Here is a 27,638-nt window from a genome sequence, read left to right as displayed (position 1 = left end):
CGAAGCGGACGTCTATCGTAAATCGAAGCAGGCTGGCCAGTCAGCTACCCCGCTTTATGCGAGCGAGCCGAAAGAGTGACCCGCCCATTTTGATTCGACTACCTAGATGCGGTCCCGCTCAGGAGAGATTGACTTTGAACATCCGCGAGTAGGATATCCAGATTCATGGACCAGACGAGCGGATAGCGGCCGAGAGAAGTGGAAAACTCAATCCGAAGCCACGGATTCGTGTGATGGGGTGATCGGAATTTCCCCCGGCGCAGCGTCAGAGCGAGCCGAAAATCGGTTGAGGAAAAAAGCCTCTAGCGTCATACGATGAAGAGAGATTCCGGTGCTTCGAGTAGATCATGCCCGTGAAGTCGAGCTCCCGAATCGATGCAAGTCGCCCAGATCGAGGGAGTGCGATAGTGTGCAAGCGATCGACAGAGGCACCCTTCCCGAGTTTACGCTTCTTAGCAGTGAGAGCAATTTCATGCAATAACTTAGTTGCGATCTTATCGGACTCCCTCCATTAGATCCGGAGTCAGTCAGTCAGTCGACCCTCATCATTCCTTGTGCCAGCGACTACAATGGCTGTCAAAACACCCCGGCTCGAACAGCGTGTCTGAAAATTGACGATTCGGAGCGACCCCACTCTGAACAGACGCCTCCGTCGGAACTCAACAGATGCTTGTTGCTACAGCCGTTTACCTCCACCTGAGTTCTGACTGGGCGTTGAAACTTTGAGCGACATCTTCTTCGACCTCAACAGAGAAAATGAAGTTTCCGCTGACTCAGTTCTTATAGTTCTGTAAACTCGATTCACCTCTCTTCGGGTCGCCGATGACGTCTATCCGAAAACGATCGTTCAATCGGAAATCAACGAATTCGATCGTCTCGCCGCCGCTCACACTTGTCGGAATCGATAGAAGACGTTTAGGCGCTTGCAGGTCGCGCTACGGGATCTCTTCAAACAGAGAGACGACTCACCAATCAGATACGGACGATCAAGTAGCTCTCGGGTCTGGTTTGGGAGATTTCCGATGAATCTCTGAGATCCGGGGCTCTACGGGGATGCCTGCATCCAAGTTTGGGCTTCGGATCGCCCGAAGACCACGCCGGTTCATCTCACCGACCGTCCACCTGCACGCTCCGTTAATTAGACCTATTTTCCGCTCTTTTTCGGCAGTATCTCGATGATTCGTCTGCAAAACCGCATCAAAGCAGAACCGCTCGGAGCACAACCGAGGCCGTTCAGAAGAGTCTTCGGAGCCTTGAGCTTTCGCATGCTCCGGCACAGCGTTTCCCATTCGGGGGTACGCGTATCCCGCAAGATACTCGAAGCTTCTTCAAGATGCACACGGTGCGATCAGGATTTCTCAAGCCACAAATCATTGAATCAGACGAGGGTGATTGCTGGATCAGCTGGCGATTCTTCAGATGCAAGCTTTCCCCCGATGGATGGCTTGAGGAATCAAGAGCTGAAAAATCTGGCGTCACGATGCAAGCTTGTGCCTCCTCCCTCGCGTCGGATCCTCGGTTCTTGAGGTGGCATTCGGTGGCAGAGCGGAGTCGGGAAACTCAACTTCCCCGTGTAGTACCAAGGATGAACAACGCTGGGGAGCGCCGCTCTAGCAGGTTCAGAGGGACGGGGTCCTCTAAGTGAGAGATGTTCGGGAGCTTTATGATCGGCTCCATTCCCGACAGAAATTCTCGTCTCTGGGGTCTCCCCGGCGGAGACGGCTCGACGTCTACCCTGATCAGCAGGAGCACTCAATGATCCTACGTAAGGACTGGCTGGGCAGTTCAGATCAAAACATTCTTCCTCACCACTACGTATTGGCCGATGCTCTCCTCGTGTTGGAGTTCGCTTGCTCGCTCGTTCGCCGGGCTTTCGTCTGCCTCTTCGTCGCAGATACAGCAGCTTGTTTGAGATCTTGTCTGGCGCCGGCGTTCGACTAGGTACCGTAATTCGACACCTCTTCACAGATCCGCTGAGAATAATCTTCTTCTAGAACTTGATTCTAGTCCTTTACATCGCTAATTGAGTATCGCCCTCGGTAGCGCATTTCTCTCCCGGTGTGCTTCTGTCGGAAATTTCCCCGGGACCAGCTTATCGTTAATCTCAGGTGGATCTGCGGATCCCCAACAAGGAAGCGATCGTACAGTTCTCTGACGATTTGTCAAGCCGGACGAGTGAGTCAGCACTCGGAGCACCCTGTATGTATGCTGATCGTCGCCGAGCATGAGAGGAGCGAGGTATCTTAATTTCTTCGCACCTTCTGCTGTTGCGAGCTCCGAGTCGCGACTCGCTGCTCGTAATTTTATAAACGTTCTGAACGAGGAGAGGAGAAATGGGGATAGAGAGTGACGACAATAGAGATTGGGGCGCACATTTCGACAGAGAGCGAACGAGCAGCGAGTCGATGGGAGGAAATAGGAGGACTCTAGAGGTGCACTTCGCCTGACTGTATGCAAACACACATTCGAAACTCGGGACGCTCGAGCTCTGCGACGCGTGTGAGCGGAACACCGTTTGCGGGAGCGGAATCATCTCTCCAATGAATTGAGAGGAGCCTCAAAGAGAAGACATCCCTGGGTAGATAATCGACTGAATGTGTGATAATAATAAAATAATACCAAGGATTTCCCGGCGATTCAATATCCCTCGAAAGCTCAGGCGGAGGTGAATTCTCCTCAATTTCGAGCGGAAGAATGGAACCGATGAGCAGAAGCATATTTCATCTCGAGCGCTAGCAAAAATCTGCAAGATGAACTGCTGTGGAAGAATACTGAAATCGGAATGAAATCTGCACAGGTACCATTATATACAGACTCTTTTATTCACAGGAGTTTACACCGGCGTTATCCAAGGGACTTTTCAATTCTAGTAGAAAGCTCGATATTCCTCAGGAAGCGTCATCGAACACTGTCAGAATTGTTTCGGAGCTCCTGCGGGAGCTCGCATCTCGTCATGATCCTCCGGCAGCGGGAGTTCTTGTTATCTAACAAACTTCGTAGAAAACTCGCAAGAATCAACACGAATCTACTTTTTAGATGTAACTTCATGTTCGCATCGCGGAAGTCGGTCTTGCTTGAGAACGGGAGCCCGCGAATTCCGTCGTGAGATTCACTATAACAATCCGTTTTGTGATGTACGGCGTTTACCTAACATGGATGAGAGATCTCCGCTGACGGAAGCAAACCTCGAGGGAAGGCAACGTGGGATGGGGACAGAGTGTCTGGGAGGAGGATTTCCTTGCAACGCCTGCAACAAAGAGAAAATTTTCTCAGCACTTCAATTCTCGAAACGAAACTTCCAGAATTTCCGACCGTCTGCTTCGAGTTCAACTTTCATCCGAGAGCGAGAGTCTTCCCGCATTTAGATTAGATCCACATCAAGTAATCAGAGGTGAAGCCGTTAGATGACCAAAAACCACCCGACCTCAGGAAAGGCTGCGGTAAATTTGTGGCGCAGTCGCGGTGGCTTGCCTCTGATCTTAATTAAGACTGAAAGGAGGGCGAGGATCTTGGCAGAAAATATCCGGTCTGAGTGTTGCACAGGGACTGCTAAGACGCAGTCAAATGCACGAAATGACTATGATTTCACGCTTGCTATTTTTTTTGGTGAGGTTCGACCATGGGGACGGTAATGACCGTCTGACTCTGCACTCGGCTTCTCGTGGATAATCTGGTTTCGAAGTCAGCACCTCCGAGCCGAATGACTTGCCGTATTTTGGGTGTTGACACTAATCCTAATTCGAGAATTTCGATGCTAAGCCGATCAGCGAGTCAGTCAACAGAAGGTGATCGGGACTCGAGGAACGAAAGAATCGAGGTTCCCTTCTCTGGGGCGAGTCTGGTTTACTGCACGACTCAGGATCACGGAATCATGCGGAGCGCAGCAAACTGTGAACACAGAAATTCGCGCGACGACTCTCGATGTACACCTCCCTGGAAAGTTCTCATCGGAACAGTCGGGAGAGCACTTCTGAGAAATGGGCCGTCGGATTCTAAATCGGGGAAGGTCCGAGCGCTAGGGACTGCGAGGGAAAAAAAACAAGTCCCCACGTTCAAGGGACAATGGATCCGTTGACAAATCAGAGGCTTCTCGCTTGATTCACAGACTGCGTGAGTAGCACCAATATATGTGTGGACCAGATGAGAGGTAGAATCGCACCGTAATAAGGGGAGCGTGAATAGAAATATCGGGAACCCCGCCAAGCCCAGCGGGATCATCAGGAGGTGTGACGCTATAAAGGTGCAACTGGTGGCGCACAAGCGACTCTAATTCTGAGTGTCGATGCATCAAGCCGACTTTTGTAATCTCTGGCACTCTTCATCCCATCGGAGGAGTCGTCTTCGATCCTCTGCGAGAGTCCCATGTTTCGAAGTCTCGTCGTCCCGCATATCATAGACTTCACAATTCCCATGTTGCAGCATGGAGGCGTGATAGAATTATGTGCTCAGATTCCCGACGACATCATCAAATAAGGTATCTATTACTGCATCAATATCATATCCTATCCTTCCTCTGGTGATCACACTCAGAAGTCGAATCAAGGGCTAGCTAGACAAGTTATTCGGCTACGAAGCGGATATGAGACGAAAGAGCGGTGTGAGAAATTCTTCCATCGAAATCGCTCTGTTGGTCCAACGACAGAGGCCTCGAAGAATGCAACCGTGCCACACAATACAACAAGAAGAAGGAACACGCACAGAGAAATCCCGTCAGATCGAAGAGAGCCAGCCTAAGAGCTGACCGATCGGACGGACAGACGGTAGAGCAACAAAAACAACGTTTCTAAGCGTGAAAAGTCGCTTTCATCAATAAGCGATTCTTTCGTCAGCCGTGAAAAGTGATTCGAATTATTTGATTGATTAGTCTGACGGCTGAGGTTATTTTCAAAATAATAGATTCGCGCTCAACTCCATTCGTACGGCAAGACCTTAGACGTGAGAGCTCGCACTCTTCTTCGTTGATAAATAATTATTGGATCCTCAGAGAATCAACTCACCGTCATGCTGGATGGTACGCGATATTCGTCTCGCCTTCGACCGAGTCCCTGATAAAACGTTTGGAATCCGATTCTCGCATGCGTTCTCTATGGTTTGCGATTTGTGCTTTCAAAATTTCGTCTTCGATCTGCGAGGAAACGATTTGAGACGTTAGTACGTGTCGGCAAGAGGGAAAAACAGCCGCACTCTGAACGCTTGTCGAAAATCAGGCAACGGGTGAAGCGAGGAACTTCGACAACAGGCTTCGACCGGGAGCAGCAACAGCAAATCGGAATATAAGCGCTGCCAGGCGAGGCAGGCGTGCCTTGTCTCCGAATCTTCTTCGAAAGAGGCATCAATTGACTTAATTGCTACTCAGGTTATGATCCAGCATATAAAAGCAGGCTCTCGAACTTCAGAGGAGCCACACCCGTTTCTTTCGGTCGACGATACGAGAAACATACCGACCGAGTAGCCACCAAGAAAGGAGCTAACGTTTACGAGTACTATTCGCGTAATTCGTACACGCGTAACCGACTGCGCCGATTAGCGTATTCCCGTCGCAGATGAGAAAATCGAAAGCCAGCGTAACGTCAAAACCCTACCTTGGCTTTCTCTTCGTCGAACTCCAAGCAGCCAGTTCCTTCGAGTTTCTGAAGATCGATCCAGCCTCGCCATCGTACGCAGACTCCGTTCATGATGAAGGAGCTCTGAATGTGTACCTGAAGTTAGAGCGGGATATTTTTAGAAGGCAGCTCGAAGAGAATTTCTGTCACCGAGTTCCGAATGCATGCCGAAAACACGAAACCGGCGTTCGGCAATGAATCTTTTTCTTTCGCCTCCCCATTCTGTCTGCCGAGCTTGTTGAGACGCTCCGACGAACGGCATCGCGAAACGAAGAGAGCCTTCCCCAGCCTCTTCCCCCGAAGCTACGAGGTAATGTTATGCGCCTCCGGGAGTGCAATCTCCATAGCAACCTCCCCGTTCCGATGTCGGGACGAAGGGCCTGCCGGTCCTCCGAAACTCCCCACAGAGCTTAGCGGCGAAAGCAGCACTGCTGCCGACACGCCAAAAGGGAAACTTTACTATAGAGTCCGGCTTCTCCTCGGACGAGTCCGGTGGCAGGACGCTAATGACTTTGCGAGTACCACGCGTATGCAGTCTAGAATCTGGACGATGATGGAGGGGCTGGAGGAATGTTTGGACATAGCTGCTCGTATCCTCTCGAGTGTGTTCGATTTCGAACTCAGCCTAGGCTGCGCTCTGAAGCCATGTAGTCCTGAGATGTCGGTGTCCCAGCGAAAAAGAGCTGTCGACCTTTCGGCCGAAGATCCTAACAAGCACAATCGTTTGCGAGCCACTTAGGATCGTTGATCCCGAAGTATCTGATAAAATCTCTAATGTTCAGAGTCTATCTGTCCCTCTGTATCCGAGCAGCTCGGCTTCTCGTTCTTTCCACCGCTTATCAGTGTTTGTATTGGCTGTTCCCTCGACGTCTGTGTTATTTTTTGTATGCTCGCATGTACGATTGTCTGAGGTGATCTGTTCATGGGTGAGCTCCTCATAGTAGAGATCGACAGTGGACGAGGTTTAGGGCAGATGTTCGTACTAGAATAGAAATGCGCCAAAGAAATCCGACACCGGGGTGTCTGTTCGGGCACTGCTCACAGCGTAAGGAACGACCGAAGGTGTGTCTTCTTGAGTGTTCTATAGTGCTCATTCTCGACCGATCATGAATCTACAAGTTGTCAGCAAGTCGCGAGTCCGTCATGGAGATCTCCAGAATCAAATTTCGAGGATTGGTCTCTGTCTCTCGGATGAGTTTTGATTAAAATTTGGCCCACTATCGTCCGAGTTCTCTTTCTTACCTAACCGTCGCATTGATAATAGTTTGATCTCATTCTTAATTACTTTCGCGGATCAGAGCCACCGACGCCTCAGGAGAGCCTTCCCCGAACGTCTAAGTCCCTAAGTGAATTTCGGGGAGAAAATGCCTTCTTCTTGCTCCGGCGCTTCCACCGTCAGCCTCTACCCGAATCGTCTCTGAAGAACATGACGAACCGCCACCAAGAGTATCTGATAGGAAGTCAAACGATGAGAAAAGGCATCAGATGAGACGAACCGAGCAGGGAAGGGCTTTCTCCTCGATAGAGGTCCGCATTCGCGCATTCCGCCACGAACACTTCGATTGTAGTTTAAGCTCGTGCATCAGTCAGAGTTTTTTTCAAGAAACGACTTGATCCAAGATTCGGACGGAAGCTGATCCGGACGTCAGCTCCATCGAACGAGTTCCCTGCCCAGAATCGGTAGCTCGCAGGGATACGGGAAAGAGAATGAACCCAAATGTGTCTTGAAGCTACAAGTTTTTTTTACGACTTGACGCGAGCATCTCGCCATGTGTGCGGGTGGACCGTGCGCCGTCGGGCGTGAAAAGTGTGCTCCACCATGAGCTTCAAAAAGAAATCAGGTGTTTTGAGCGCTATGAAGTCGTTGAACCCGTTTAAGTAGGTAAATTGGGTGAATCTTCGAATCCCAGCTTATCTTTCGAGGATTCCAGAGTCCCGAACATATAGGTTGGTCATGGTCAGGCTTCCGATGCTTTTCTGGGTCCGGAACAGACACCGTGTTTTCGGACGGATCGTCTCGATGGACTTCATCCTGAGCCGGCAACCCGAGGCGCCTGGCGAGGCGTGAACCCATAATATCCGCAGGTAGGTCTGTTTACTTCTTTCTGCAACATCCCGAGGCACCGGCTCATCGACGTCCAAGAAGCAGCGTGTCTTCTCACGACACCACTACTGGAGAAGCTCATTCAGGAAAAATGTAAGTCTCGGCATCGCTTTCGCCTTCATAATGATCATGGACATCTTTTCTTCTCCTATTTTTATGAGCATCGAGGTGTTTGTCTGTTCGTCTTTCTCTTCTTTCTTTGCCTCCGTTTTCGAAGTCGGGACGTGCAGGCTCGGCTCCATTCAATGTCCATTCAAAGTGTGTCCACTCGGTGAGTATCTCGAACGCGACCGAATGTATCACCGGGTGAACACGAGAACCGATCCTATCCATAGATCAGACGGCGTTCAAGGAACGAGCATGAGAGCGTCTGTCACGTCAGGTTGTTTCACGAACTGAAACACCGATCCGACGGGTGTGCGGATCAGACTGAGGAGAGAACACACCATCTTCCGTGTCGCTGGATGCAAATTGCCCGCTCACTGAGCAAAGCAGGCGACTACCAACGCCGACGTTCGAACGCCGAGCGTCAAGAGGTTTCGCTCTGAATCTTTGTTCAGCGGTTCTGGGATGAATCACGCTCCCAGCATTGTCTGTTGACGTCAGGAATCGTTTGAACTGATCAAGAATGAAAATCGTGATAGTTTTAGTAAATTGGTGAGCGTGTGTATTTTTCGTCGGCTAAGTCCTCCGTGCTCCGGTTTTATGATAGCGCGCCTCCACATGGAGTAGTTGGAATGAAGCCGCATGCAATCGTGCAATCGTGTGTCGAGAGAGCGGGTACGTTTTTCGAGACATGGAGTCGACATTCGGAGGAGAAGGGCTTACGACCAGCAGCTAGTCGCAGGCCCGCATGAGCCGTTTCTTGAATCGCTGCTCGTGCTTGTTTTCTGCAGACGTCAACGTTCGTCTGACGTTATGACTTCGGCTCCGTTTTCTTCGGCTGCTCTCTCACGGACTTGACAAAGCAGCGGATGGGTATCGGGTATCTGGATGGCCAGGCGTCGTCGACGCCGCCGTTTGAGTGACTGCCCGTCAGACTCTGGTCGTTCTTAATTCTCTAGTAGTTGGCGTAATCGCCGTGCTGGCGGCGGCGGCGACAGCGGCCAGCTAGTCCGTTCGTCCGACCGACCAGCAGACCGACCGTTCGTCCGTCCGTCTAAGCGATCGCTTGCTTGGGTTCCCGTACGAGAGAAAGAAAACACAACACCTGGCTCGATTGTCGTCACCAACGGTGCTCTATGGATGCTCTTGATGATGGTACTAGTCGTCGTCGTCGTCGTCGTCGGTCTTACGAAGCCCAATGCGCGCGGCGCGGTTTGTTTTCTCCCGTCGCGATGGAATATAATTATCGCCAATGTTGGCAGCAGACGCCGAAGCAGCAAGTTCGGTGGAGCTCCAGAATAATGGCTCGACTGGAGTCTCGTCTGAGCGATCTAAAGATAATGTTCCTTTCTGTCCTGGTTCGCGCCTTCCAATTGGGTGGTCGGTCGTTGCGCTTGCACCGAGCGAGGAGTAGCTTCATCCCCCGATTCCTCGGATGACTGGTTTGCTGCACGCACCCGGCTAGGTCGAACCTCGCGCGGCGCGGTTGCAAACTCGCACGAATCCTCACGGGTTCGTCTGTTTTCCTGTCTACACGCCGCCGATGTTTCTCTTCGTCGACGCCGCTACCGCCAGAGTCGATGTTCTCGCGTTCCTATTCAACGGATAGAAATTACTCGCTTGAGCGCCTCCGTACTCCTAATGAGCGACTAATGCAAATTTCTACGTTGCGCTGACAGCGAATGTCACAGCGACCAAGTGACGAACGAAAGCGAGCGAACGGTGAGACGTCGAATGCGAGTGGAAATAAAGCAAGAACCTCTCCGCTCTCGGATGCGGCCCACGGGATCCATCGACACGCTCTCGTCGCATGATGCCTCCGCTGCCACGCTCTTTCGGGCACGAGATGCCCCAACGAAACGACAGAACGAAGTCGCCGATCGACGCCGTCATGAGCATCATCCGAACGAGCGCCGATACAGTCCTACGAAGGTCTTCGAATCCACCGTAATTGCTATGGGCGGCCAGCGGACCTCTTAATGACTCGTTGTTGCTGTCGTTGCTCGTGTTCTTGTCGATGCTGCCATCTCTGATGTTGCTCGGATTCGTGTCGATTCGATAGAGGAGCAAGCGAAAAAAGTCGACAACGGCCGACGAGAAAGAGGGATTCCTGTCCCCTGGTAGACGGCCGTCTCGGTTTATCGAGGACTTCTTAGTTTTAGCGAGACTAACAAGATCCACATTTGTCCCCGTGGGTCGCCGAGATTCCAATGACTCAACTCTTGGCAAGCCAGGGAGGCGAGTCCTGTCTCGAAAGACACACGCCGAGAGCCCCGGGGATACGAGGGAGCCTAATTCCAAAATAATTACTACAATCACGTCCGTGTCGAAAAACACAGTGGCTTCAGCTGCCTGCTGGCTTAGAGACAGGAAACCTACAATTTCTCCTTCCGAATCTCCTCGCAGGCTTGCCGCGAGTCGTCTTCATCCGCTGGGTCGCCGTCGCCGCCTTCGGAGCAGTCTGCCAGGAGGAGATTTAAAATCCTCGGCACGTGACCGGCACGACAGGGAACAGATATGAATGTTCGACTCTAGTTCAAGCACATGCTAGCGGAAAATTGCGAGCTTGACTCGACGGCACAAATTTGCACCGGCGGCTGTGCTCCGGGCAGCTTACGAGAGCTTTGTTCGGGTATTCGAGCCGAATGATCCGAGGGATCCAGAATCGCGCCGGAGGGATCGTCCGGTCGAAATTTCGTCTCCGAATGCAGGCCCGGGAATAAACCTTCGGGTGGGTCCTGGGTTTTCCCTCGTGAAGCCATCGCGAAACGTTCCATATTCTTATTCCTTGTCGAATGCTTCTCGAATGATCATCGTTCATCGAAGTTTCGAGAGCGCGTATTAGTCGCAGAGTCGAAGCATAGTCGCACTGCCGTTGAAGACGCTCCTTGACCCGGTGTGGGTCGCTCAGTTTACAATATGTATACACACTCTCCTCGCAAAGTTCGCTGTGTTTTAATGTTTACAGATTGTGAACTAGTGCCGGGCGGGAATCCACTCCCCAGGTGATCACGTGCACTCATCACTACATGGAGTGGCAGCTCTCGAGAGCGTTCCGATGATGAGCCCTCGATGCCGATAAGATACACCATTGTCAACACTGGATATCGTGGGAAGAGAGCCCGAGGACAAGAATTTACATGGGTTACATAACGGGCTGTTCAAGAATCGACCGGATTCGATAGGAGCCTGAGTCGAGAGGAGGCTAGCTCACGTTGCCCGCGGGCCCCCAGTGATTCACTCCGATTCACACCAAACGGTGGTGATTAAAAACCTAACAAAGACGGAAGGTACGACCTTCGTCGAATGCAATTTTCTTCTTGATCTCGTGTTCTCGCGGGAAGTCAACGGATTCTCTGAACTAGCCACTCTCCGATTTTCGCTTCTGCTATTCCGAGAAGATCACCTACTTTTCCTTGTTCCTTGTCGAAATCACAGTAGTCGCTCCCGTAGTTGTTCGAGCGGGGCGAAAAGACGAGTTGCAGGTTCGTTCCGTGCGACACATAGGCCTGGAAGAGAGAGCGTGTCAGGAAGAAATCTCATGAGCTCGAGTCTCCGAGTTCAGAGTTCCGGTGCGCTTCTAATGAGGGTGGCGCATGAGTCCCTCAGCTCCGTGTCGCGGTCATCGTCAAAATACGAAAGTCTGCCAAGTCTGGCGGGAAGGACCTCAGCAATAGAAATGTTCCCTGATCTATTCATGAGGAAACTGAGAGATCCGCGAGTTGTGAAAAAGAGAGTTGATGGGGGGAAGGGAGCAGGAAATTCTCTGGGAAGCTTAATACCTGCCATGCCAAGACTCTCCGCAGATCCGCGCGAATTTCACTCTAAGCCACTTACCAATTCCGTGTGTCCTTCCCGGAGTCCTGTTTGGAATCGGAAATTGCGTTCCTCTCGGGGTCTGTCCCGGTAGCCCGTGAAGCGAACTTCGCTGTCGCGGGAGCATTTCTTAAAGAGTTCGTCAGTTTCGAACTTGTGCCTCTGGTTCAAGACGACTCTCGGTATGTAGTAGATGTACCGCGGCAACTGGTCGAAAATCGTCGGTGTCTCGAACGGTAGCATGGTTGTATCACAATGTGGGGAACGATGTTGCTTCCACAGTTCGAAGGGATTTTCTTCCCCAGACGGTGACACTTCTTCACACCTCTATGCACAAACAAGAGTTCTAGACGACTTAGAAAAACGCTCGTCCGAACACGAGCCGCACAACACGTTCAAGACGAATGAATGCGATAAGAGACGATTCGCGCCTTCCCGGTGATCGTGCGTCTTCACGATCGACGTTCCTACTGCCTCCGCTCGCCAATCGCTACAGGTCGTCGGCCACCAGAGTTCTGTTCAGAATCTGTGCTGCTCCTATGAGTCTTCCTATCAAAATATTAGCTCCTCGCCGACTCTTAGCTCCGCCCGTTCTCGGAGCTCCGCCTTCAAGTTTCGGGTGAGACGATGCTCTACGTCATTTCCGCTCCGCTCCCTGGGGATACGCAGGCGTTTCGAGCTGTGTCTAGGAGCGAGGAATCCATATTCTTCACGGAGGGTTCTTTCGAGCGACTCTTCTCAGTATGGAAATCGACTTCACGAGTATCGCAGGGGTCTCCGGCTCCATCTCTCATGGTCTCCTCCGTGTTTATGCTGCGGATCGGTCCTGACTGCACCGAGCCCTCACCTTGCGGGGAGCGAAATGAAGCGCTCCGAATTTGCGATCAGCTTCTTGCAATTTATTCGTTGAGACTAAATGATTTGGGCCATCTGTGCTACCGTCGCGTCAGAAACAAGATCGCAGGTTACTCAGTAGCTCCTCCGATAGCCGAGCACCCTACCAAAACGTTTTGCTTCACAGGGAGGAGTTGTATGTAGTTGATCGCTCATCCTGGGGTTTGTATGCTGAGATTTCAAGCGGCCGAACTCCTCGCGACTATGTCACCGATTTGCGCGCGACTCCGCTTCGATTGATATCCCGGCGAACGAGCACGAAAGTACCACTCTGGCTGTGAGGTCTTCGATGAGAGCTTTCTGACTTCTGCCATGACGGCTCCTTCAGCGCTAAGCGCAGATTTGCGACTGCGGGACTAACTTTCGGGAGTAGGGGCACCGATGAGAGCCCGCTGCGATTTCTTCTTGTTCTAGTTTCCGGGCGAATACGTTCGCCAGAGAATTCCGCCAGGATGTTTCGCCTAGGGTTCCCGCCAGGGAGTTCTGTCGAAGGATTCCGTCAGGGAGCTCCGTCAGGGAGCTCCGTCAGGGAGCTCCGCCGGGCTCCTGTTCAACTTCGTGCCTTCCTCGAGGAGACCGTTGATTTACCGAAGATAATCCACCGTTGATCCAGCCCCTGAAAGTCGACATGGATGCAAGGAACGAAGGGAGCTTACGACAACATCCATATGAAACGAGCATGCATGCCTCGACCCCCCTACGCATCTGTGAGAGCGGAGTCATTGGTGTCTCTTGGGACGAGAATTTTTCGCCAGACTTGAGCTCTTCTCCAGGTGGAAGCAATCGGAGATATCTATGGAGGGCGTCGCGCTCAAATACTAACTCCTTGCAGAGGAGAATCCCTCCGGCCAGGTCTTGTGAGCCAAATAGGAGCTATCACTGCCACGACTATAATGATTGGCCGATATCGATCTGGACAATACCCGAAGGGGAAAAATGCGATGCAAGCTTCCTCCGAACGATGGGATCGCTTTGGGGAAGAAGCACAGACTGAATCAAGCGCCTTAACCGGAATGGTTCCCATCCGAGCCTCTGATTTTCCTTCTTCCACCTTGAGATGAATTTCTCTATGAGAAGTCTACAGGTCCCGCCTCGAAATGGGGCTCGCGATATGCCCCGGGGACTTCTTCACTATGTCTGGCGCTTCGTGTCAGTGTCGAACCTTCACGATAAGACTCTCCGCTGCTCTCGGGTCTCGTCTTGTCAGGGTCCGATTGACGGAAGCGTCAAGCTTCGTCTGTGGAAAGGCAAAGTATTCTAAGTATCACGGCGAATATCCCGCGGAGACTATCATTCGTGGTGATTCGTTCATTAATCATTCGTTCCCGAAGTCCCAATCTTGCGGTAGAATGGAAGACCCGGACCGAGGATAGCAGCTTCGTACCGTCGCAGCCGCTCCCTATTTCAATCCTATGGAAATTAGTGCTTGCACCCGAACGAAAATACGTTGGAATCGATTCATAGCGTGAGCGAAATCATAGACCCGCGGGGTCATCTCATATGTCCTCGACATCTCAATTTTGAGAAGGAGGGGGAGCTTGTAGACGATTCGGAAAGCCTATCGCATGCTCGATGTCTGCACTACGTTTCTCGTGGATCGGTAGCGCGACGCTCTCTGAAGTTGCGGTTGACGAAACTTGGCGTTGCTGACCACAGACACAACTGGAATTGTGGTTACTTCACAAACACAGAATGTTTCTCAGAAGGCGTGGAGCCTCGCATATGGCATGGGAAAACGTTTCAGACAACTTCTCCAGTCACGCCTCGATTCGTGGTTCGTACGGCTCCTAGTCCGCCTGCCCACTCACCCTGAATCACCGGAGGGCTGGGAATTCTTATTCAGACGTCTTGCGGGTAGGAGCAAGGCCCACGTTTCTTGCAGTCTCACAACGTCATCGATTTCGCGACGGTCCTTATTTCGACTCTGTGTCACTTTGTCCGGAGCTCAGGTGTTCCACGATAAAACCTCGGAATTTCGGAACTCCCGAATCTTTCTCCCGAAGCCGTGCTTGCGTATCCGGGCCGGACATCATCGATTGTCGGTATCGTGGAGAACATTGGTTTCGGTGGAATCAGCCTGGATCGGTGATGTAACTCATGTTTGAGAAAGCATCCCGAAACAAGTTCACACGCTTGCTCGTCTCACGGGTTCTGCTCGCTGCCTCGAGACATGGACGGGCGGTGGCGATGATCCGACAAAGGCTTTCCAGAAAATCAATCGGATTCGAGGGTTGTCTTTATTACCTTTGATTGGGAGGGAGGGAGTGATTCCTTCAAAAGAAACATGCGGCTCACTGCCTTCCTCCTCCCCGATCCAGACACACAACTGAACGAGAGATTCAGGGGTTCTGAGCGTGCGGTTTTATTGTTCTACGAATTCCAGTTCGACGATACATCACCGAAGAGCAGTATTTCTCCCCGATTCTCCTCTTCTCATGGATCGGATGAGAGAAAAAGACCCTTCCGAATTTCTCGGCGTACGATTTTCCCACGATTACGGACTCGAATCCAAAATTCACCTCGAAAAATGTGTATTACACAACCCTGCTTGGAGCTTGTTGACCGTTGCTAGGATATCTCAGGTGCGGTCTTCAAAAGGAAAGTTTTGCGGAATCGAATGACAGGGGTCAGAGATCAGGCTCTGGAAACCGACGGCTGATCTGGGCATATCGATCAATAGTATTCGACACCATGGAAGTCGACTAGAGGATCTCTCTGCCGTTGCCGACGCAGACACCTGTCACTCCTTGGAAACATGCTTTCGAACGACCGAGCACAACGCTTATCAGCGAGTTATTTTCCATTACCATGAAATCCCGAGACGTAGGGTTAGGCTTCCCATTTTCCCGAATCTACCACATAACGCCCCCCGAGTCAGCGGATCTGCAGACAACAGAAGAATCGCAACATCTTGTTCAATAATTAGACGGAAGTTTTCAATCCTTGAGCTCATCACGGGGAGAGCACCAGGATGCTCTGAGATGAGGTGCACATGGACACACACAACGATCCGGCGTTCGGCTCTCGCCAGCCGAGCTCCCAGTGTAATTCTGCCCGGCTTATCTGGGAATTTCCGTCGGGAGGAATCCGGCAGTAAACTTCGCATGCCATTCCTGTCTTCCGCTCGTCGAAAAGGGTTGGAATTCCGAAAGCATATCAACCAGTCAAGTTTCGAGCAGCTGCTCTAAATTCCTCCCTGGCCTCATTATTTCCGCTCCGGTCGCATTGAGTTCGGAATATTTTTCGCGGCCGATACGAGAATCTGTCGCACGATGCTAGTGACTCCGCAGCATACGCTAGACTTGAGGGAATCGGCTCCGATATCGCGAAAAATGGCGGTCAAGCTCAAAAATCAATCTCTGGGTTCGAATGATCTTCTCGCAGCTAGAGAATTATCAGTTTCGCCCCAGGATCTTGTGGGAGAAGTTCCGGAGTCCGATTTAGCGATCGGGACTCCGGGCTCAGCCGCCAGATAGACTCGCCAGCTGCGTCAATCGCTGCGCGGAATGCGCTCTTATAATATCAGAGAAGCGGGACCGAGCCTAGGTTCCGCCAGAATGGAGCGGCTCATATTTACGTCTCGATCGGAACCGCAAGACCTGGCCTTGCATGTCTGGTCTCTGACGGTCTCGCGAGGTATGCTCGGCGAGAACACATGCTCTTACCTTATTTGACGTGATATCTCGCCGCATTCTTCTTGGGATCACAGTCTCACAGTCGATCGCAAACCCTTAGAATTCGGAATCCCGAGAGGAAGAGGGGGTCGCGGCACCTCTGCGACAGAGAATAGCCCGGAGCTATCTCCCGGGAAGAAGCCTCAGTAACAATTCGCCTCCTGAAACCTTGGCCTGCTCCAAAGCATCCGGACGACGCGCCTTCTATTCGAGACCTCGCCTGGCGGATTCCACGAGGACTGGATTAATGAGCAAGAGGGACAGACGCCTGAGCAGAGGTGGTTCAACAGAAGATCGGGAAAATCCCCCGGAGCTTCGCATATACAGTAAAAGCTCGTTATAGCGACCCCCATTACAACGAATTTCTCGGTACAACGAACAAGGAATTTCTCCTCCTTTGGCCAGCCCGCCATAGGGAAAGTGTTGAGCGGCATTCGTTACAGCGAAAACTCGGTACAACGAACCAGTGTCGTCGGTCCCTTCGTGTTCGTAGTAACGAGCTTTTACTGTATGAAGCAATAAAGCGCTGGAACGCACGTGGCTTTCCACTGTATTTTCGCCGTTTCAAAGCGATTAAATTTCCACAGCACTTTTGCATGAAGTTGTTGTAGCGCCTTGCGCGTTCTCTCTTTCCAGATTTTCGACGTGAAACGTCTTTAAAAAGGTTGGCCTAGTATTTCACCAAAAGTGTGACGAAACTTGTCCATTTTCTACGCCCTGCAGCTCCGTGCCTTCTACACCGATCGACACCCGGTTGGTGTCTTTAGATAGCAAATTTACGGCACATCAATTTCATATACTTCCTACGGAATTCCCACACGCACAGATCAACTCCTGGAGGCAAGAATGACACCCTATGCGCCCTATTCGCCCGTGATCATGGCTGCTCCTGGGAGAGGGCGATTTCAAATCTCAAGAGCGCGCGTAACGGCCCAATGGCTAGCAACGGAATTCCGCATTCACCTCTTTCAAAACTCAGAAGGAGATATTTTCCACTCAGAAGAAGATATTTTCCACTTAGAAGAAGATGTTTTCCCAACTTCGGTGAAGAGTTCGACTTCACCAGTGATAATGAGACCTAAAAGTACGAGCTGATTTTAAAGGGATAATGACGATGCTCGAGTCTTACGAATGTCGATTCCGAAGACGTTTAACGTCCTCTACACGGTAGTGGCTCTGCTGCTACCTCTGAATTTCTTTTTCCTGGTCCTTTATATTTTGCGTCTATGCTAAGATGTGTGCCCAAGTATTTGTAGGATCTTTCATTCGGGATTATCTTTCCCTGAATGTATGAGTCCCTATCGGTCGGGCCGCCTACCCGATTGAATTCTAAAACCGCAGATTAAGCGGGATCGAATACGAGGCCACTTTCCTCACCGAAGGTAGTCGTGATTTGGAGAAGTTTCTCTATGTCTGACCACGAGTGTGCGATTAGCACTGAATCATCTGCAAACAGCAGTCCAGGAATTTTCCTGTTCTGAATACTATTACCTAGGTTGGAATATGTCTTTTGAGATTGTCACGTCATAGCCTTTCCTGGATTCGAGTAGTTGCTCTTCCAGATCAGATATGTAAAGGAGAAATAGGGTCGGCGATAGGGCACAACCCTGCCTTAGACCTACTGGTGTGGCGACTCTATCCGAGTCCCCTTTCTCTGCTTTGAGAATGACCGTATTCTCTTTATATAGTAATTTCAATAGTTCTGTGACCTCCCGTCGCGTCGCAGTTCGTGTTTCTCCAGGACTTCCCAGAGCTTTGTTCTGCATACTTTGTCATATTGAGAAGCTTTCAATGGGGTGGGATAGTTTGTATCCTCCCCCGTTGACTGCTTCTGTTTTTCCAGAAGGTCTTCGACAGTCTCGGTCGAATGACTTCGAATTCTACTGGCTTTGACTTCAATGCCATTCTTATCTTTGATATAAACTTCTTTTCTTGTCACCATGTCGGACTTCCTGATTCCTGACATAGTTCCAGAAACGCTTGGCTCTAAGGTTTCGTGGACAGCGGGCTATGTGATCATACATTTTCCTGTCCTCCGCAGCTATTTCCAAACTGATTTTTTCCGAGAACTCTCTCTGAGCTTCTTTGAACTTCAGAAATAATTCCTCAGCATTCGCTGCTGCATTTTTCCTTGCTTTACGCCATTCTCAGCTGATATATCGCTTAATTTTGTCAGGGTGTGCAATCTCTCTGTTCCACAGAGCATACTTGCTTTTAATGGTGATAGCTTTGGAGCTCTCTGATATTTTAGCCTTGATATTCTCGATTAAGATCTCGTGACTAGCAGTTGAGTCATTAAGTAAGGCTTCACGGAGACTGTCGCTAGTGAGATTAGCTGCTTTGTCGTAATCCATGATCGTGAGTCTCTTTTTGAGACTCGCGTCTTGAATCTTTTTCTCCGTTTTCATAGATATGCTGATTAGGTTGTGATCCGACAGGGTGCTTCGCACTCTGACTTCATCCACCTCCATTGAAATGACTCAAGTGATTCAACTAACCTTTGCCTCCGGGCTTTCTCCTCCGCTTCGGCTTCTTGGCACTTTTTTTGTATTTTTTTTTCTTTTTTTGAGATAATACCTATTCGCGCTTTTGAGTTAGTTGGCGATGAAGGAGGATCTGATTTTCAGAAGCCTCCATTCCTATTGCCTCTCGTCCTGCCCCTAAAAGCTCCTCTTTGCCCTCGTGGAGGGTACGGAGCAGAGGTGGGATGTCCTCGCCCTCTCGGAGCATGTCGATTGAACGGACGCCCACGCCAGCTGCCTCTCACGTTAATTTCCGTTGTGGGTCTCACATTTTGTTCGACCCGGACTCCTTCTCTCTCTTTCTCTGGCTCCTTCTGGGAGATTCTTTTCGCGTTGCGAAATTCTTCTTGACAACGGAGGATTTCATCCTCATTGTATTTGTTCACTTTGTAGAACCAATCTTCGATTGATTCCATGAGGGATTCTGATCCCTTCCTGGAGAGTATCTGGGTGGCGACTTGGTCGCTCGTCCCCTCTCCGTTCGCGAGCCATTTGTTTACTATGATTTGTCTCAGGTTCATATGGTTAAATCCATCCTGAGTTTTGAGCCAGGCTATTACCTGCTCGTTTATTGCGTGAGCCTCTTGTTGAAGCTGGTTTCCAGGGGGTGCAACTAGGGTAGCCCATGTTACACTCAAAACTCCTGGTTCCTTTCCTATCTCTTTGAGACATTCGATTAGTCTCTCTGCATATTCGCCTTCCTGGCCGATTTCATAGTCCTTGCCTAGAAGATCGGAAGTGCCTAGGAAGCACAAGATGTTTATGACGCGGCCATTTACCACGTCTTTTGTGAGTTTCCTCACTGACTCCACGAAATACGGTAGAGATTTGTTGTTTGATTTGGCTTGCCTGACGATCAAGCCCTCTTTGAACATGGGTTTAAACCATGAAAGGTTTTCCTTCATGATTTGGATGAGTATCCCATCCCCGATTATCAAAGTGAGGTCCTTCGAAGCCTCTTCTCCTTCGTTTGTGTCCATCTGTGCATGGGCTTCGCCCGCACCTTCTGGATTTTTCCGTTTTACTTCTACGAGCTCCTTCATGAGCTCTTCAACTCGCTTATTTAGCGCTTGGATTTTTTCTTGCGCTTCTTTCAGAAATCTCTCTGATATTCTCGAGTTTTCTATGTTGACCTGCACCAGGTCAATGTTTTGTTTGTAGAGGGTCTCTGCCCTCTCCTTCGCTTTGGCTAATTCCTCGCTTAGCGAGGTAACCTGGCCCTGGGCCGTATCAATCTTATCGATTTGTGTGCGATTTGCTGCTACAGCACATGCTAGACATGACTCATTTAGTGTCGTGAGTCTGCGGAGACTGCGGAGGCTGTCCTTACAACCATCGCAAATCTTTTGGTACTGAGACATGATTCTTAGAATAATATCCCTTTTTAACCCTCAAACACGCACTATAGCACCTCTTTTTCACTTTTGTTGGAAGTTTTAGTTCGTTCTAGGGTTTTTAAACACCTTTTTTTTCCTCCACCGCTTCCACAGCACGTGTTTATTGTCAGCTGGCTAGCAGACGAGCGCTAGAGTCTCTCACACGGGCGCCTTTGGTGATCGGAGACTCGATAAGTGAGGGAGGCGAACTCTCGCTGCCCCAATCTCGACTCCCGACTTTCCGCTCGCTAATCAATGCGCCCATACCACCTGTTCGCCATAGCAGATCCGCGCGAGTCGTCTGCTCACTGAAATCGGTGCTACGCCTTCATGAAATTCGAAATCCGTACTCATTCACTCGTTTCCCAAGGGGCGTGTCCCATAAGTCCAGAGCCTATAAAGTCAGACAAGGAGACTATTGTATGCGGAAGATACAATAGTCTCCAGTCTCTTAAGTCCGTTCATCCATGACGGCTTGGTCTAGCGCAGCCGAGACTTATCCGCCGCATCTTCCGTGAGACGCAATAGCGCATATGTTCAATCCTTATGTCAATGAATTTCCCCCGCGTAGCAGCAGGATCAACGTAGGAGATATGAGTTATGTGAGGACGGGTCCCCAGTCAGGAACATTCCCCCATCGCAGCGGCTGGTAGAATGAATTCCTAAACTGACAGCGACTGCGCCCGCCAAAGCAAGGAGCATCGCATCTCTGGATTGTGTCTAACTCTCTCTACTGGTATTCGAGACAAAACATTATTGACGTCTCCCTTTTAATCACTAGATATGCATCGAAGTCCCGCTGCAGCGACCGAAACCCGTCATCTGATTCGAGTGCACTCCGCATCTCCGATCTACAAGTGGTGGAGCGCGCCGCGCGCCAGTGAGGAGAAAACCCAGACCGGGTCAAGTTTCGTCGTGCGAATCCCGCAAACTAACTCAATGTTTACGCATGGTACTCCGGAGTCGTGGGTCGTGGTATGTGTTCTCGTGTACCGTTCTATGTCCGATATGTAAGTTCTATTAACTCGTGAACCCATTATATCCTCGGCTGAAACTGTCTCCTTTACCCGATCCACTAGCGCTGTTGACGCTGAGCTGAAGCTCGAGCGAATTTGGAAAACTTCGCCAAAACGTTATTTGGAACGTGTGTTCGAAAAACCGGCAGCCCTTGACAGTGGATTAACTTGAACTCCGAATGATGGAATAACGATCGAATCTCGCAGTTGGTGTTCTCTGAGGATCCTGAAAGCATCGGGAGAGTTGGACATCCCAAGCCGGAAATGTGACAGGGGAACGAACAGCAACATTGCATCAGACTCGGTTTGCCTCCTCGTATTCAATTATCCGTAGGAATTGCTGTGGCGCCATGCGACGTATTTGAGCGGCTGTTGGACAAATCTAGATCTGGTTTTGCCCTCCTCAAGCAGAAATTCTGAGACTGGACGCCAAATAGAATTCGGATCATGCCGAAGGAGCAGTATCGGGCCACTGGCGAGACGGTCGAAGTCCGTCAGATGGCCTTTGGCATACTGACGCCGGACGAAATCGGAGCTTTGTCACACATAAAATGCGTCAACAAGAGTCTTTACATCGCCGATCATTCGAAGGGCAGACAAGCCTCTCCCTACGGGGTTCTGGATCCCAAACTCGGTGAGTGAGAAATAATTCAGGCTATCCTCTGATCTGCATCGGATCGACACCGCAGCGGAACAAACTCAGGTAATACTTATGCCTTATCTCTGGAAAAATCACTCGTCGCAGGCACTTCCAGCCGAGCCGGTGTCTGTGAGACATGCGGGAAAGGACTGACCGAGTGCGTTGGTCATTTCGGTTACATCGATCTCGAATGTCCCGTTTTTCACTGCGGCTTCTTCCGTGAATGCATCAACATCCTCCAATGCATCTGTAAAAATTGTGCTCATATTCTCCTGCCGGACGAGATTAAGGGTGAGCAGCGCAATGACATGAGACGTAAGCGTGAACGATGCAGACTCGCCATCATCGTGGTGGAATATCCGTTTTTTTCCCTCATCAGACAAATATCGTCAACGCATTCAGTCCCGTGAGCTGGACTACGTGACGAAGAAACATCTGCATACAGAAATCTTAGAGAAATGCCGCAAACTCCAAGGGAAAACCTGCCCGAAATGTCAATTCGTGAATGGCTTTGTCAAGAAGGCTGGTATGCTCAAGATAATGCACGACCGGACACGGAACAAACCAAAGAAGAGAACGAAAGAAGAAATCGACGCGGAAGACTCTGATCTGAAGGCCGGCAAAGGTCAGATAGAACTGCAGAGAGGAGACGCGAAAGATTCGGCGAGCGCGGAAGGTGCAGTCTGCTCTCGTGAGGTCCAGTAGGTCATATATCGATCCGACGAAGTTCCGATCTTCCTCCAGATGGACTGCCAGCCCCGTCGACGGAAATAGAGCTAGTGGATGCCATGAAGTGCCTCCATCTTTTTGAGCGTATACCCGAGTACGACGTTCCCCTTCTGTTCATGAACGCCGAAATCGGAAGACCCGAAAACCTCATTCAGACCCGTGTCTTGGTCCCACCGCTGTGCATTAGACCTTCGGTTGCATCTGATTTCCGGTAATTATCTCTGCGTTGCTATGCTGAGTACTTATTTCTCACTAGCTGAGAGTACGTTTCTCACAACACTGCGTTGATCCACCCTTCAAAAACTCATCCCCATCGTTTCCCAGCGCCGGCACAAATGAGGATGATCTCACCGTAAAGTTGACCGAGATGATTTTCTTGAACGACGTCATCGAACGACACCGTCAAACGAACGCCAAGCCGCAGATGATCGTAGAGGACAGAGATTTCCTACAGCTTCAATTCGCTCTGTATGTCAACGGGGAAATCAGTGGCGTTCCTCTGCACATGCAGCCGAAACGACCAACCAAAGGCATAATTCAGAGATTGAAAGGGAAAGAGGGCAGGTTCCGACAGAACCTGTCCGGTAAGAGAGTGGATTTCTCCGGCCGGACGGTTATTTCGCCTGATCCGAATTTACATATCGATCAGGTAGGGATACCGGTGCACATGGCCAAAATTCTCACCTTCCCCGAGATGGTGACGCGACATAATCTCGATCTCATGAAGAAGATGGTGATGAACGGACCCGACAAGCATCCCGGAGCGAATTTCATAGAGGGAAGGAACAAGCTCAAGAAGTTTCTCAAGTACGGGAACCGTGAACAACTCGCACAAAATCTTCGCGTCGGCGACATTGTTGAGAGGCATTTGACCGACGGCGATGTCGTCCTCTTCAACAGACAGCCTTCCTTACATAAGTTGTCGATAATGGCGCACAAGGCGGTGGTTCTGCCTCACAGGTTGGTTGAACGTCGATGCGAGTAGATGCGGTTTGTTCTCGCGGGTTTCTGAGAATCGTCTTGGCCGGCGTCCCAAAGAAACCGATGACCTGATTCATACCCTGTTCATTCGTTGCAGAACATTGCGCTTCAACGAATGCGTGTGTACTCCATATAACGCTGATTTCGATGGAGATGAAATGAACATCCACATGCCCCAGACCTATGAAGCCCGAGCTGAAGCCATGGTCCTCATGGCGACAACTGCCAATATAGTTACGCCCAGGAACGGTGAACCCCTGATCGGAGCGATCCAGGATTTCATCACAGGTGATATTTTAATTGATCTTCTCCGGGAAATCGATGTCCATGCGGGCAAATCTCATGTGCGTTACGTGAATATTCATTCGCGTTGGGGTCCATGTTGCAGGAGGCTATCTGCTAACTCACAAGGATGAGATGTTCGACCGGGAAACGGCGTGCCATCTCATCAGTCAGTTCGTCGCGGGGAGGGACGTCTCAACGACGGTGGAGCTTCCTCATCCAGCGATACTCAAACCCAAAGTCCTGTGGACCGGGAAGCAGATATTCAGTCTGATACTGAAGCCCTCGAAATCGTCCGATGTTCGCATCCACCTGAGGGCCAAAAACAAAAATACACCAAGAATGAGGACATGTGCACCAACGATAATTATGTGATAATGCGAAACTCCGAGCTGCTGTGTGGTCGAATGGACAAAGGAACCATGGGAAGCGGATCCAAGAACTCAATTTTTTATCTACTGCTTAGAGATTATAGCGCACAACATGCGGCCGACGCCATGTGGAGGTTGGCGAGGATCAGCGCATTTTTCCTCCTCTCGACGAGAGGCTTCTCCATTGGTAAGAGCGTCGGCATGCAAAAAATACAAAATGTGCTGGGCTCCATCCGGGATTCCCATTTCCTCAACATGATGAGAGATCTTGATGATTTCCCCTTTTTTCCCCGTAGGAATCGGTGATGTAACGCCCGGTGCGAGTCTCGTTGCTCAAAAAAGAGAACTAGTCAGAGTGGGCTATAGCCGATGTCAGGAATACATTCGAAAGTTGGATCAGGGAACACTGCCAGCTCAGCCCGGCTGTACCGAGGAGCAGACTTTGGAAGCGCTGTGTCTAAAAGAGCTCTCGTCGATCCGAGACAAAACAGGAAATATTTGTACTGAGGAATTGCATCAAACTTGCTCTCCTCTGGTCATGGCCCTCTGTGGTTCAAAGGGTAAGTCTGGTATATGATTTTTTCCACCAACTCGCTTGAACGCCGCAGTAACTCATTTGAATTTCTTCCATTGCAGGCTCCTTCATTAACATCTCCCAGATGGCAACTTGCGTCGGTCAACAGGCCATCTCTGGGCATCGAGTCGGTAATGGTTTCGAGGATCGCTCGCTTCCGCATTTTGAGAGGAAGACTAAAGATCCCGACGCTCGAGGCTTTGTGGAAGATTCGTTCTTCACTGGTCTTACACCGACCGAGTTCTTCTTCCACACCATGGCTGGGCGTGAAGGTCTCGTGGATACCGCTGTCAAAACTGCGGAAACAGGTATCGGCTGCGTGATCAAAGTGAATTATCGGGAGCCAACGAGATTCCCCCTGCTGAAGACGAAGATGTAATTGATCCTATCAACCTCCGCAGGGTACATGCAACGACGTCTCATAAAGTCCTTGGAAGATATGATGTTGAACTACGATAGTTCGGTACGCTCGAGTACGGGCGATGTAATCCAGTTTGAATACGGGGCGGATTCTTTAGATCCCGCGATGATCGAGGGCAAAGACTCGGTCGTCGACTTCAACAGGTGGGTCCCTCTTGACTTATCGGTGAACGATGTATCATCATGAGGAAAAACATCTCGCGGGTTGAACCGGGGCTCATGAATTTTGGAATCCTGCTAGGGTCCTCGAAATGGTCAAAGCGTCGAATCGATATCCTGATGAGATCGCTGAGGATCCCGACACTCTCATTGAGCTGTCAAAGCAGATCGTCAGAGAACCTGATTTCGACCGCGGAGTCAAACGGTACTTCATCGACATGCTGTTGGAGTACATCGAGAGAGTAGCAGAATCCAACCGCGAATCGTGGAGGAAGCTCGGTGTGACCAAAGACAGTCCGAAAATCTTCAAAGAACCATGGAGATTGACGAAAAGTCACTTGAGAGATTTCATTATGACCAGCAAGAATAAATATCTCAAAGCCAAGGTGGGTGCGGCGTTCCAAACTTCTGGATCTCTCCACGTAAGAAACAGGGGTTCGATGCATCCAAGCTCGACTAATTTGATGCTTGTCCGTAACAGCTTGAACCTGCAACCGCAATCGGAGCCATATGCGCACAGTCAATCGGTGAACCGGCTACACAGATGACTTTGAAAACTTTCCATTTCGCGGGTGTCGCTTCGATGAACATTACTCAAGGCGTTCCCAGAATAAAAGAAATCATTAATGCATCGAAAGCCATCGCAACGCCGATCATTACCGCCACCCTCTTGGACGACAGCGACCCGGAATTCGCTCGAAGGTTCGTCCCATCGTCTGGGATTTACTCCATACGGTCCCCTCGACGTAGATTCTCTCCCCCGATCGTAGATTTCGCTTGGCCAGAAAGGCAAATTGATAAATCCCTGGTCGCTTGTCCCACAGGGTGAAGAGCCGTGTGGAGAAAACCACACTGGGGGAAATCGCTGAATATCTGGAGGAAATTTACGTTCCGGACGATGTTTTTGTCATGATCAGATTGGCGATCGATCGGATCCGACTCCTGCAACTGGAAGTTTCTGCGCAAACGATCAGATACGCGATTTGCTTGGACAAGAAGATCAAGGTAAGGCTCGACAGCTGCGCATTTTTACCTTCGTCCAAATTCCGTTATGATACCTTCAATCAATTGATGTTCCACCGTCCTCAGGCGAAGCCTAACGATGTGACTGTGCACTCGAATTCTGTCATAACGGTTCGGGCGTCGAAGAGCACTTCGAACCAGAACCTCTCGCACATAATTCAAGATCTGATGGCAAACCTTCCAAAAGTCGTCGTGAAAGGGGTGGCAGCGAGAGCAGTCATCCATTGCGACGACACAACGCCGGAGAAACCCGTCTATAAATTACTCGTGGAGAGTAATCGATTGCTCGATGTGCTAAGCACTTACGGTGTAAGGCCAGAGAAATGTCGGTGTAATAACATTCTTGAGGTTAGTTCATGAACCAATCTGATCTCAACGCGGAATGTAGCTTTCTCATCTCGGGGGAAGCCTCACGGACTTGTTCACGTCGAAACGTCACGACGGGGCAGGGCGTTGAATACAACATTCGAACTATCTGTCCAACAGGTATCAGAGGTTTTGGGAATAGAAGCCGCTCGTCACCAGATAATCACAGAAATGAGAGAAACCATGGAAGGACACGGAATTTCCATCGACATGCGCCATCTGATGTTGCTTGCCGACCTTATGACGCGAACCGGTGAAGTTGTGGGTATAACGCGTCACGGTCTGGCGAAAATGAAGGAGAGCGCTTTGATGTTAGCTTCCTTCGAGAAAACAGCTGATCATCTCTTCGATGCTGCGTACTACGGTCAACGCGACGATGTAACGGGTGTTAGCGAATGTATCATCCTCGGCAAACCGATGAAGCAGGGTAAGACACAGGGATTAAGGAGCGCGCAACTCACTTGTTGATGGTTCTAGGGTAGCTCGAGGTTTCTTAAGGGGTTGACGAACTGCCTCGGGGTTTCGAAGGAGGTTCCAGACCCTCGAGGACCATCCAGACCCTCCGGACTAGATTAGCTGATCGGATGCACTGCTTGTCTGAACTGGGGATTCTAGGTTCATGAAGACGATCGGTATTCAATCCTCTATAATTCCAGGTACCGGCTTCTTCAATCTTGTGTACGACTTCCCGAGGCAGCCACCTCCGCCCTCGGACTTGATCTTCGACGTTCCTGAACTGCACACTCCACTTTTTTCATGACTTCGAACTGTAAATAACTTATTCGTCGTACCCTGGATTTACTCCCGAAGGTACGACGGATACCATAAATCATGTCGGAAGATGTTACCGATGTTTCGTTTTCACTCGAGTCGCTAATTTTAGAAAGCTGCCGAAGCGTTTGCGGAGGATTCGGAGGCGGCTGCACGGCGATCGGGCACCTTCCAGCCTTTTCGTGAGCGATCAGAAGAAAGCAAGACAGAGC

The 27,638-nt window shown here is 50.4% G+C and overlaps 2 protein-coding genes across 2 annotated transcripts; one reads left to right on the top strand and one right to left on the bottom strand.

Moving 5' to 3' along the window:
- Window positions 1–2,808: 2,808 nt before the first annotated feature.
- LOC100906810 (protein big brother) lies at window positions 2,809–12,145 on the bottom strand. Its single transcript, XM_003746105.2, has 5 exons — window positions 11,650–12,145; window positions 11,223–11,321; window positions 5,583–5,699; window positions 4,998–5,125; window positions 2,809–3,247 (listed from the first exon to the last, which is right to left on the bottom strand). The coding sequence occupies exons 1-4, from the start codon at window positions 11,869–11,871 to the stop codon at window positions 5,000–5,002; spliced, it is 564 nt and encodes a 187-aa protein (XP_003746153.1). The 5' UTR covers window positions 11,872–12,145; the 3' UTR covers window positions 2,809–3,247; window positions 4,998–4,999.
- A 9,412-nt stretch (window positions 12,146–21,557) lies between these two features.
- Polr3A (RNA polymerase III subunit A) lies at window positions 21,558–27,498 on the top strand. Its single transcript, XM_029112261.1, is given in 17 exon segments — window positions 21,558–21,744; window positions 21,856–22,041; window positions 22,130–22,375; window positions 22,507–22,690; window positions 22,804–23,439; window positions 23,558–23,748; window positions 23,849–24,067; window positions 24,070–24,300; window positions 24,410–24,673; window positions 24,750–24,995; window positions 25,089–25,251; window positions 25,349–25,652; window positions 25,748–25,968; window positions 26,091–26,271; window positions 26,356–26,637; window positions 26,776–27,082; window positions 27,312–27,498. Coding segments are annotated over 17 exon segments (4,152 nt in total). The 3' UTR covers window positions 27,416–27,498.
- Window positions 27,499–27,638: the final 140 nt, after the last annotated feature.

Source organism: Galendromus occidentalis, unplaced genomic scaffold (assembly GCF_000255335.2).
Source record: "Galendromus occidentalis unplaced genomic scaffold, Mocc_1.1 scf7180000077488, whole genome shotgun sequence".
Lineage (NCBI taxonomy): Eukaryota > Metazoa > Arthropoda > Arachnida > Mesostigmata > Phytoseiidae > Galendromus > Galendromus occidentalis.
Note: the sequence above shows the minus strand (reverse complement) of the source record. Positions and strands in the feature narration are given on the sequence as shown.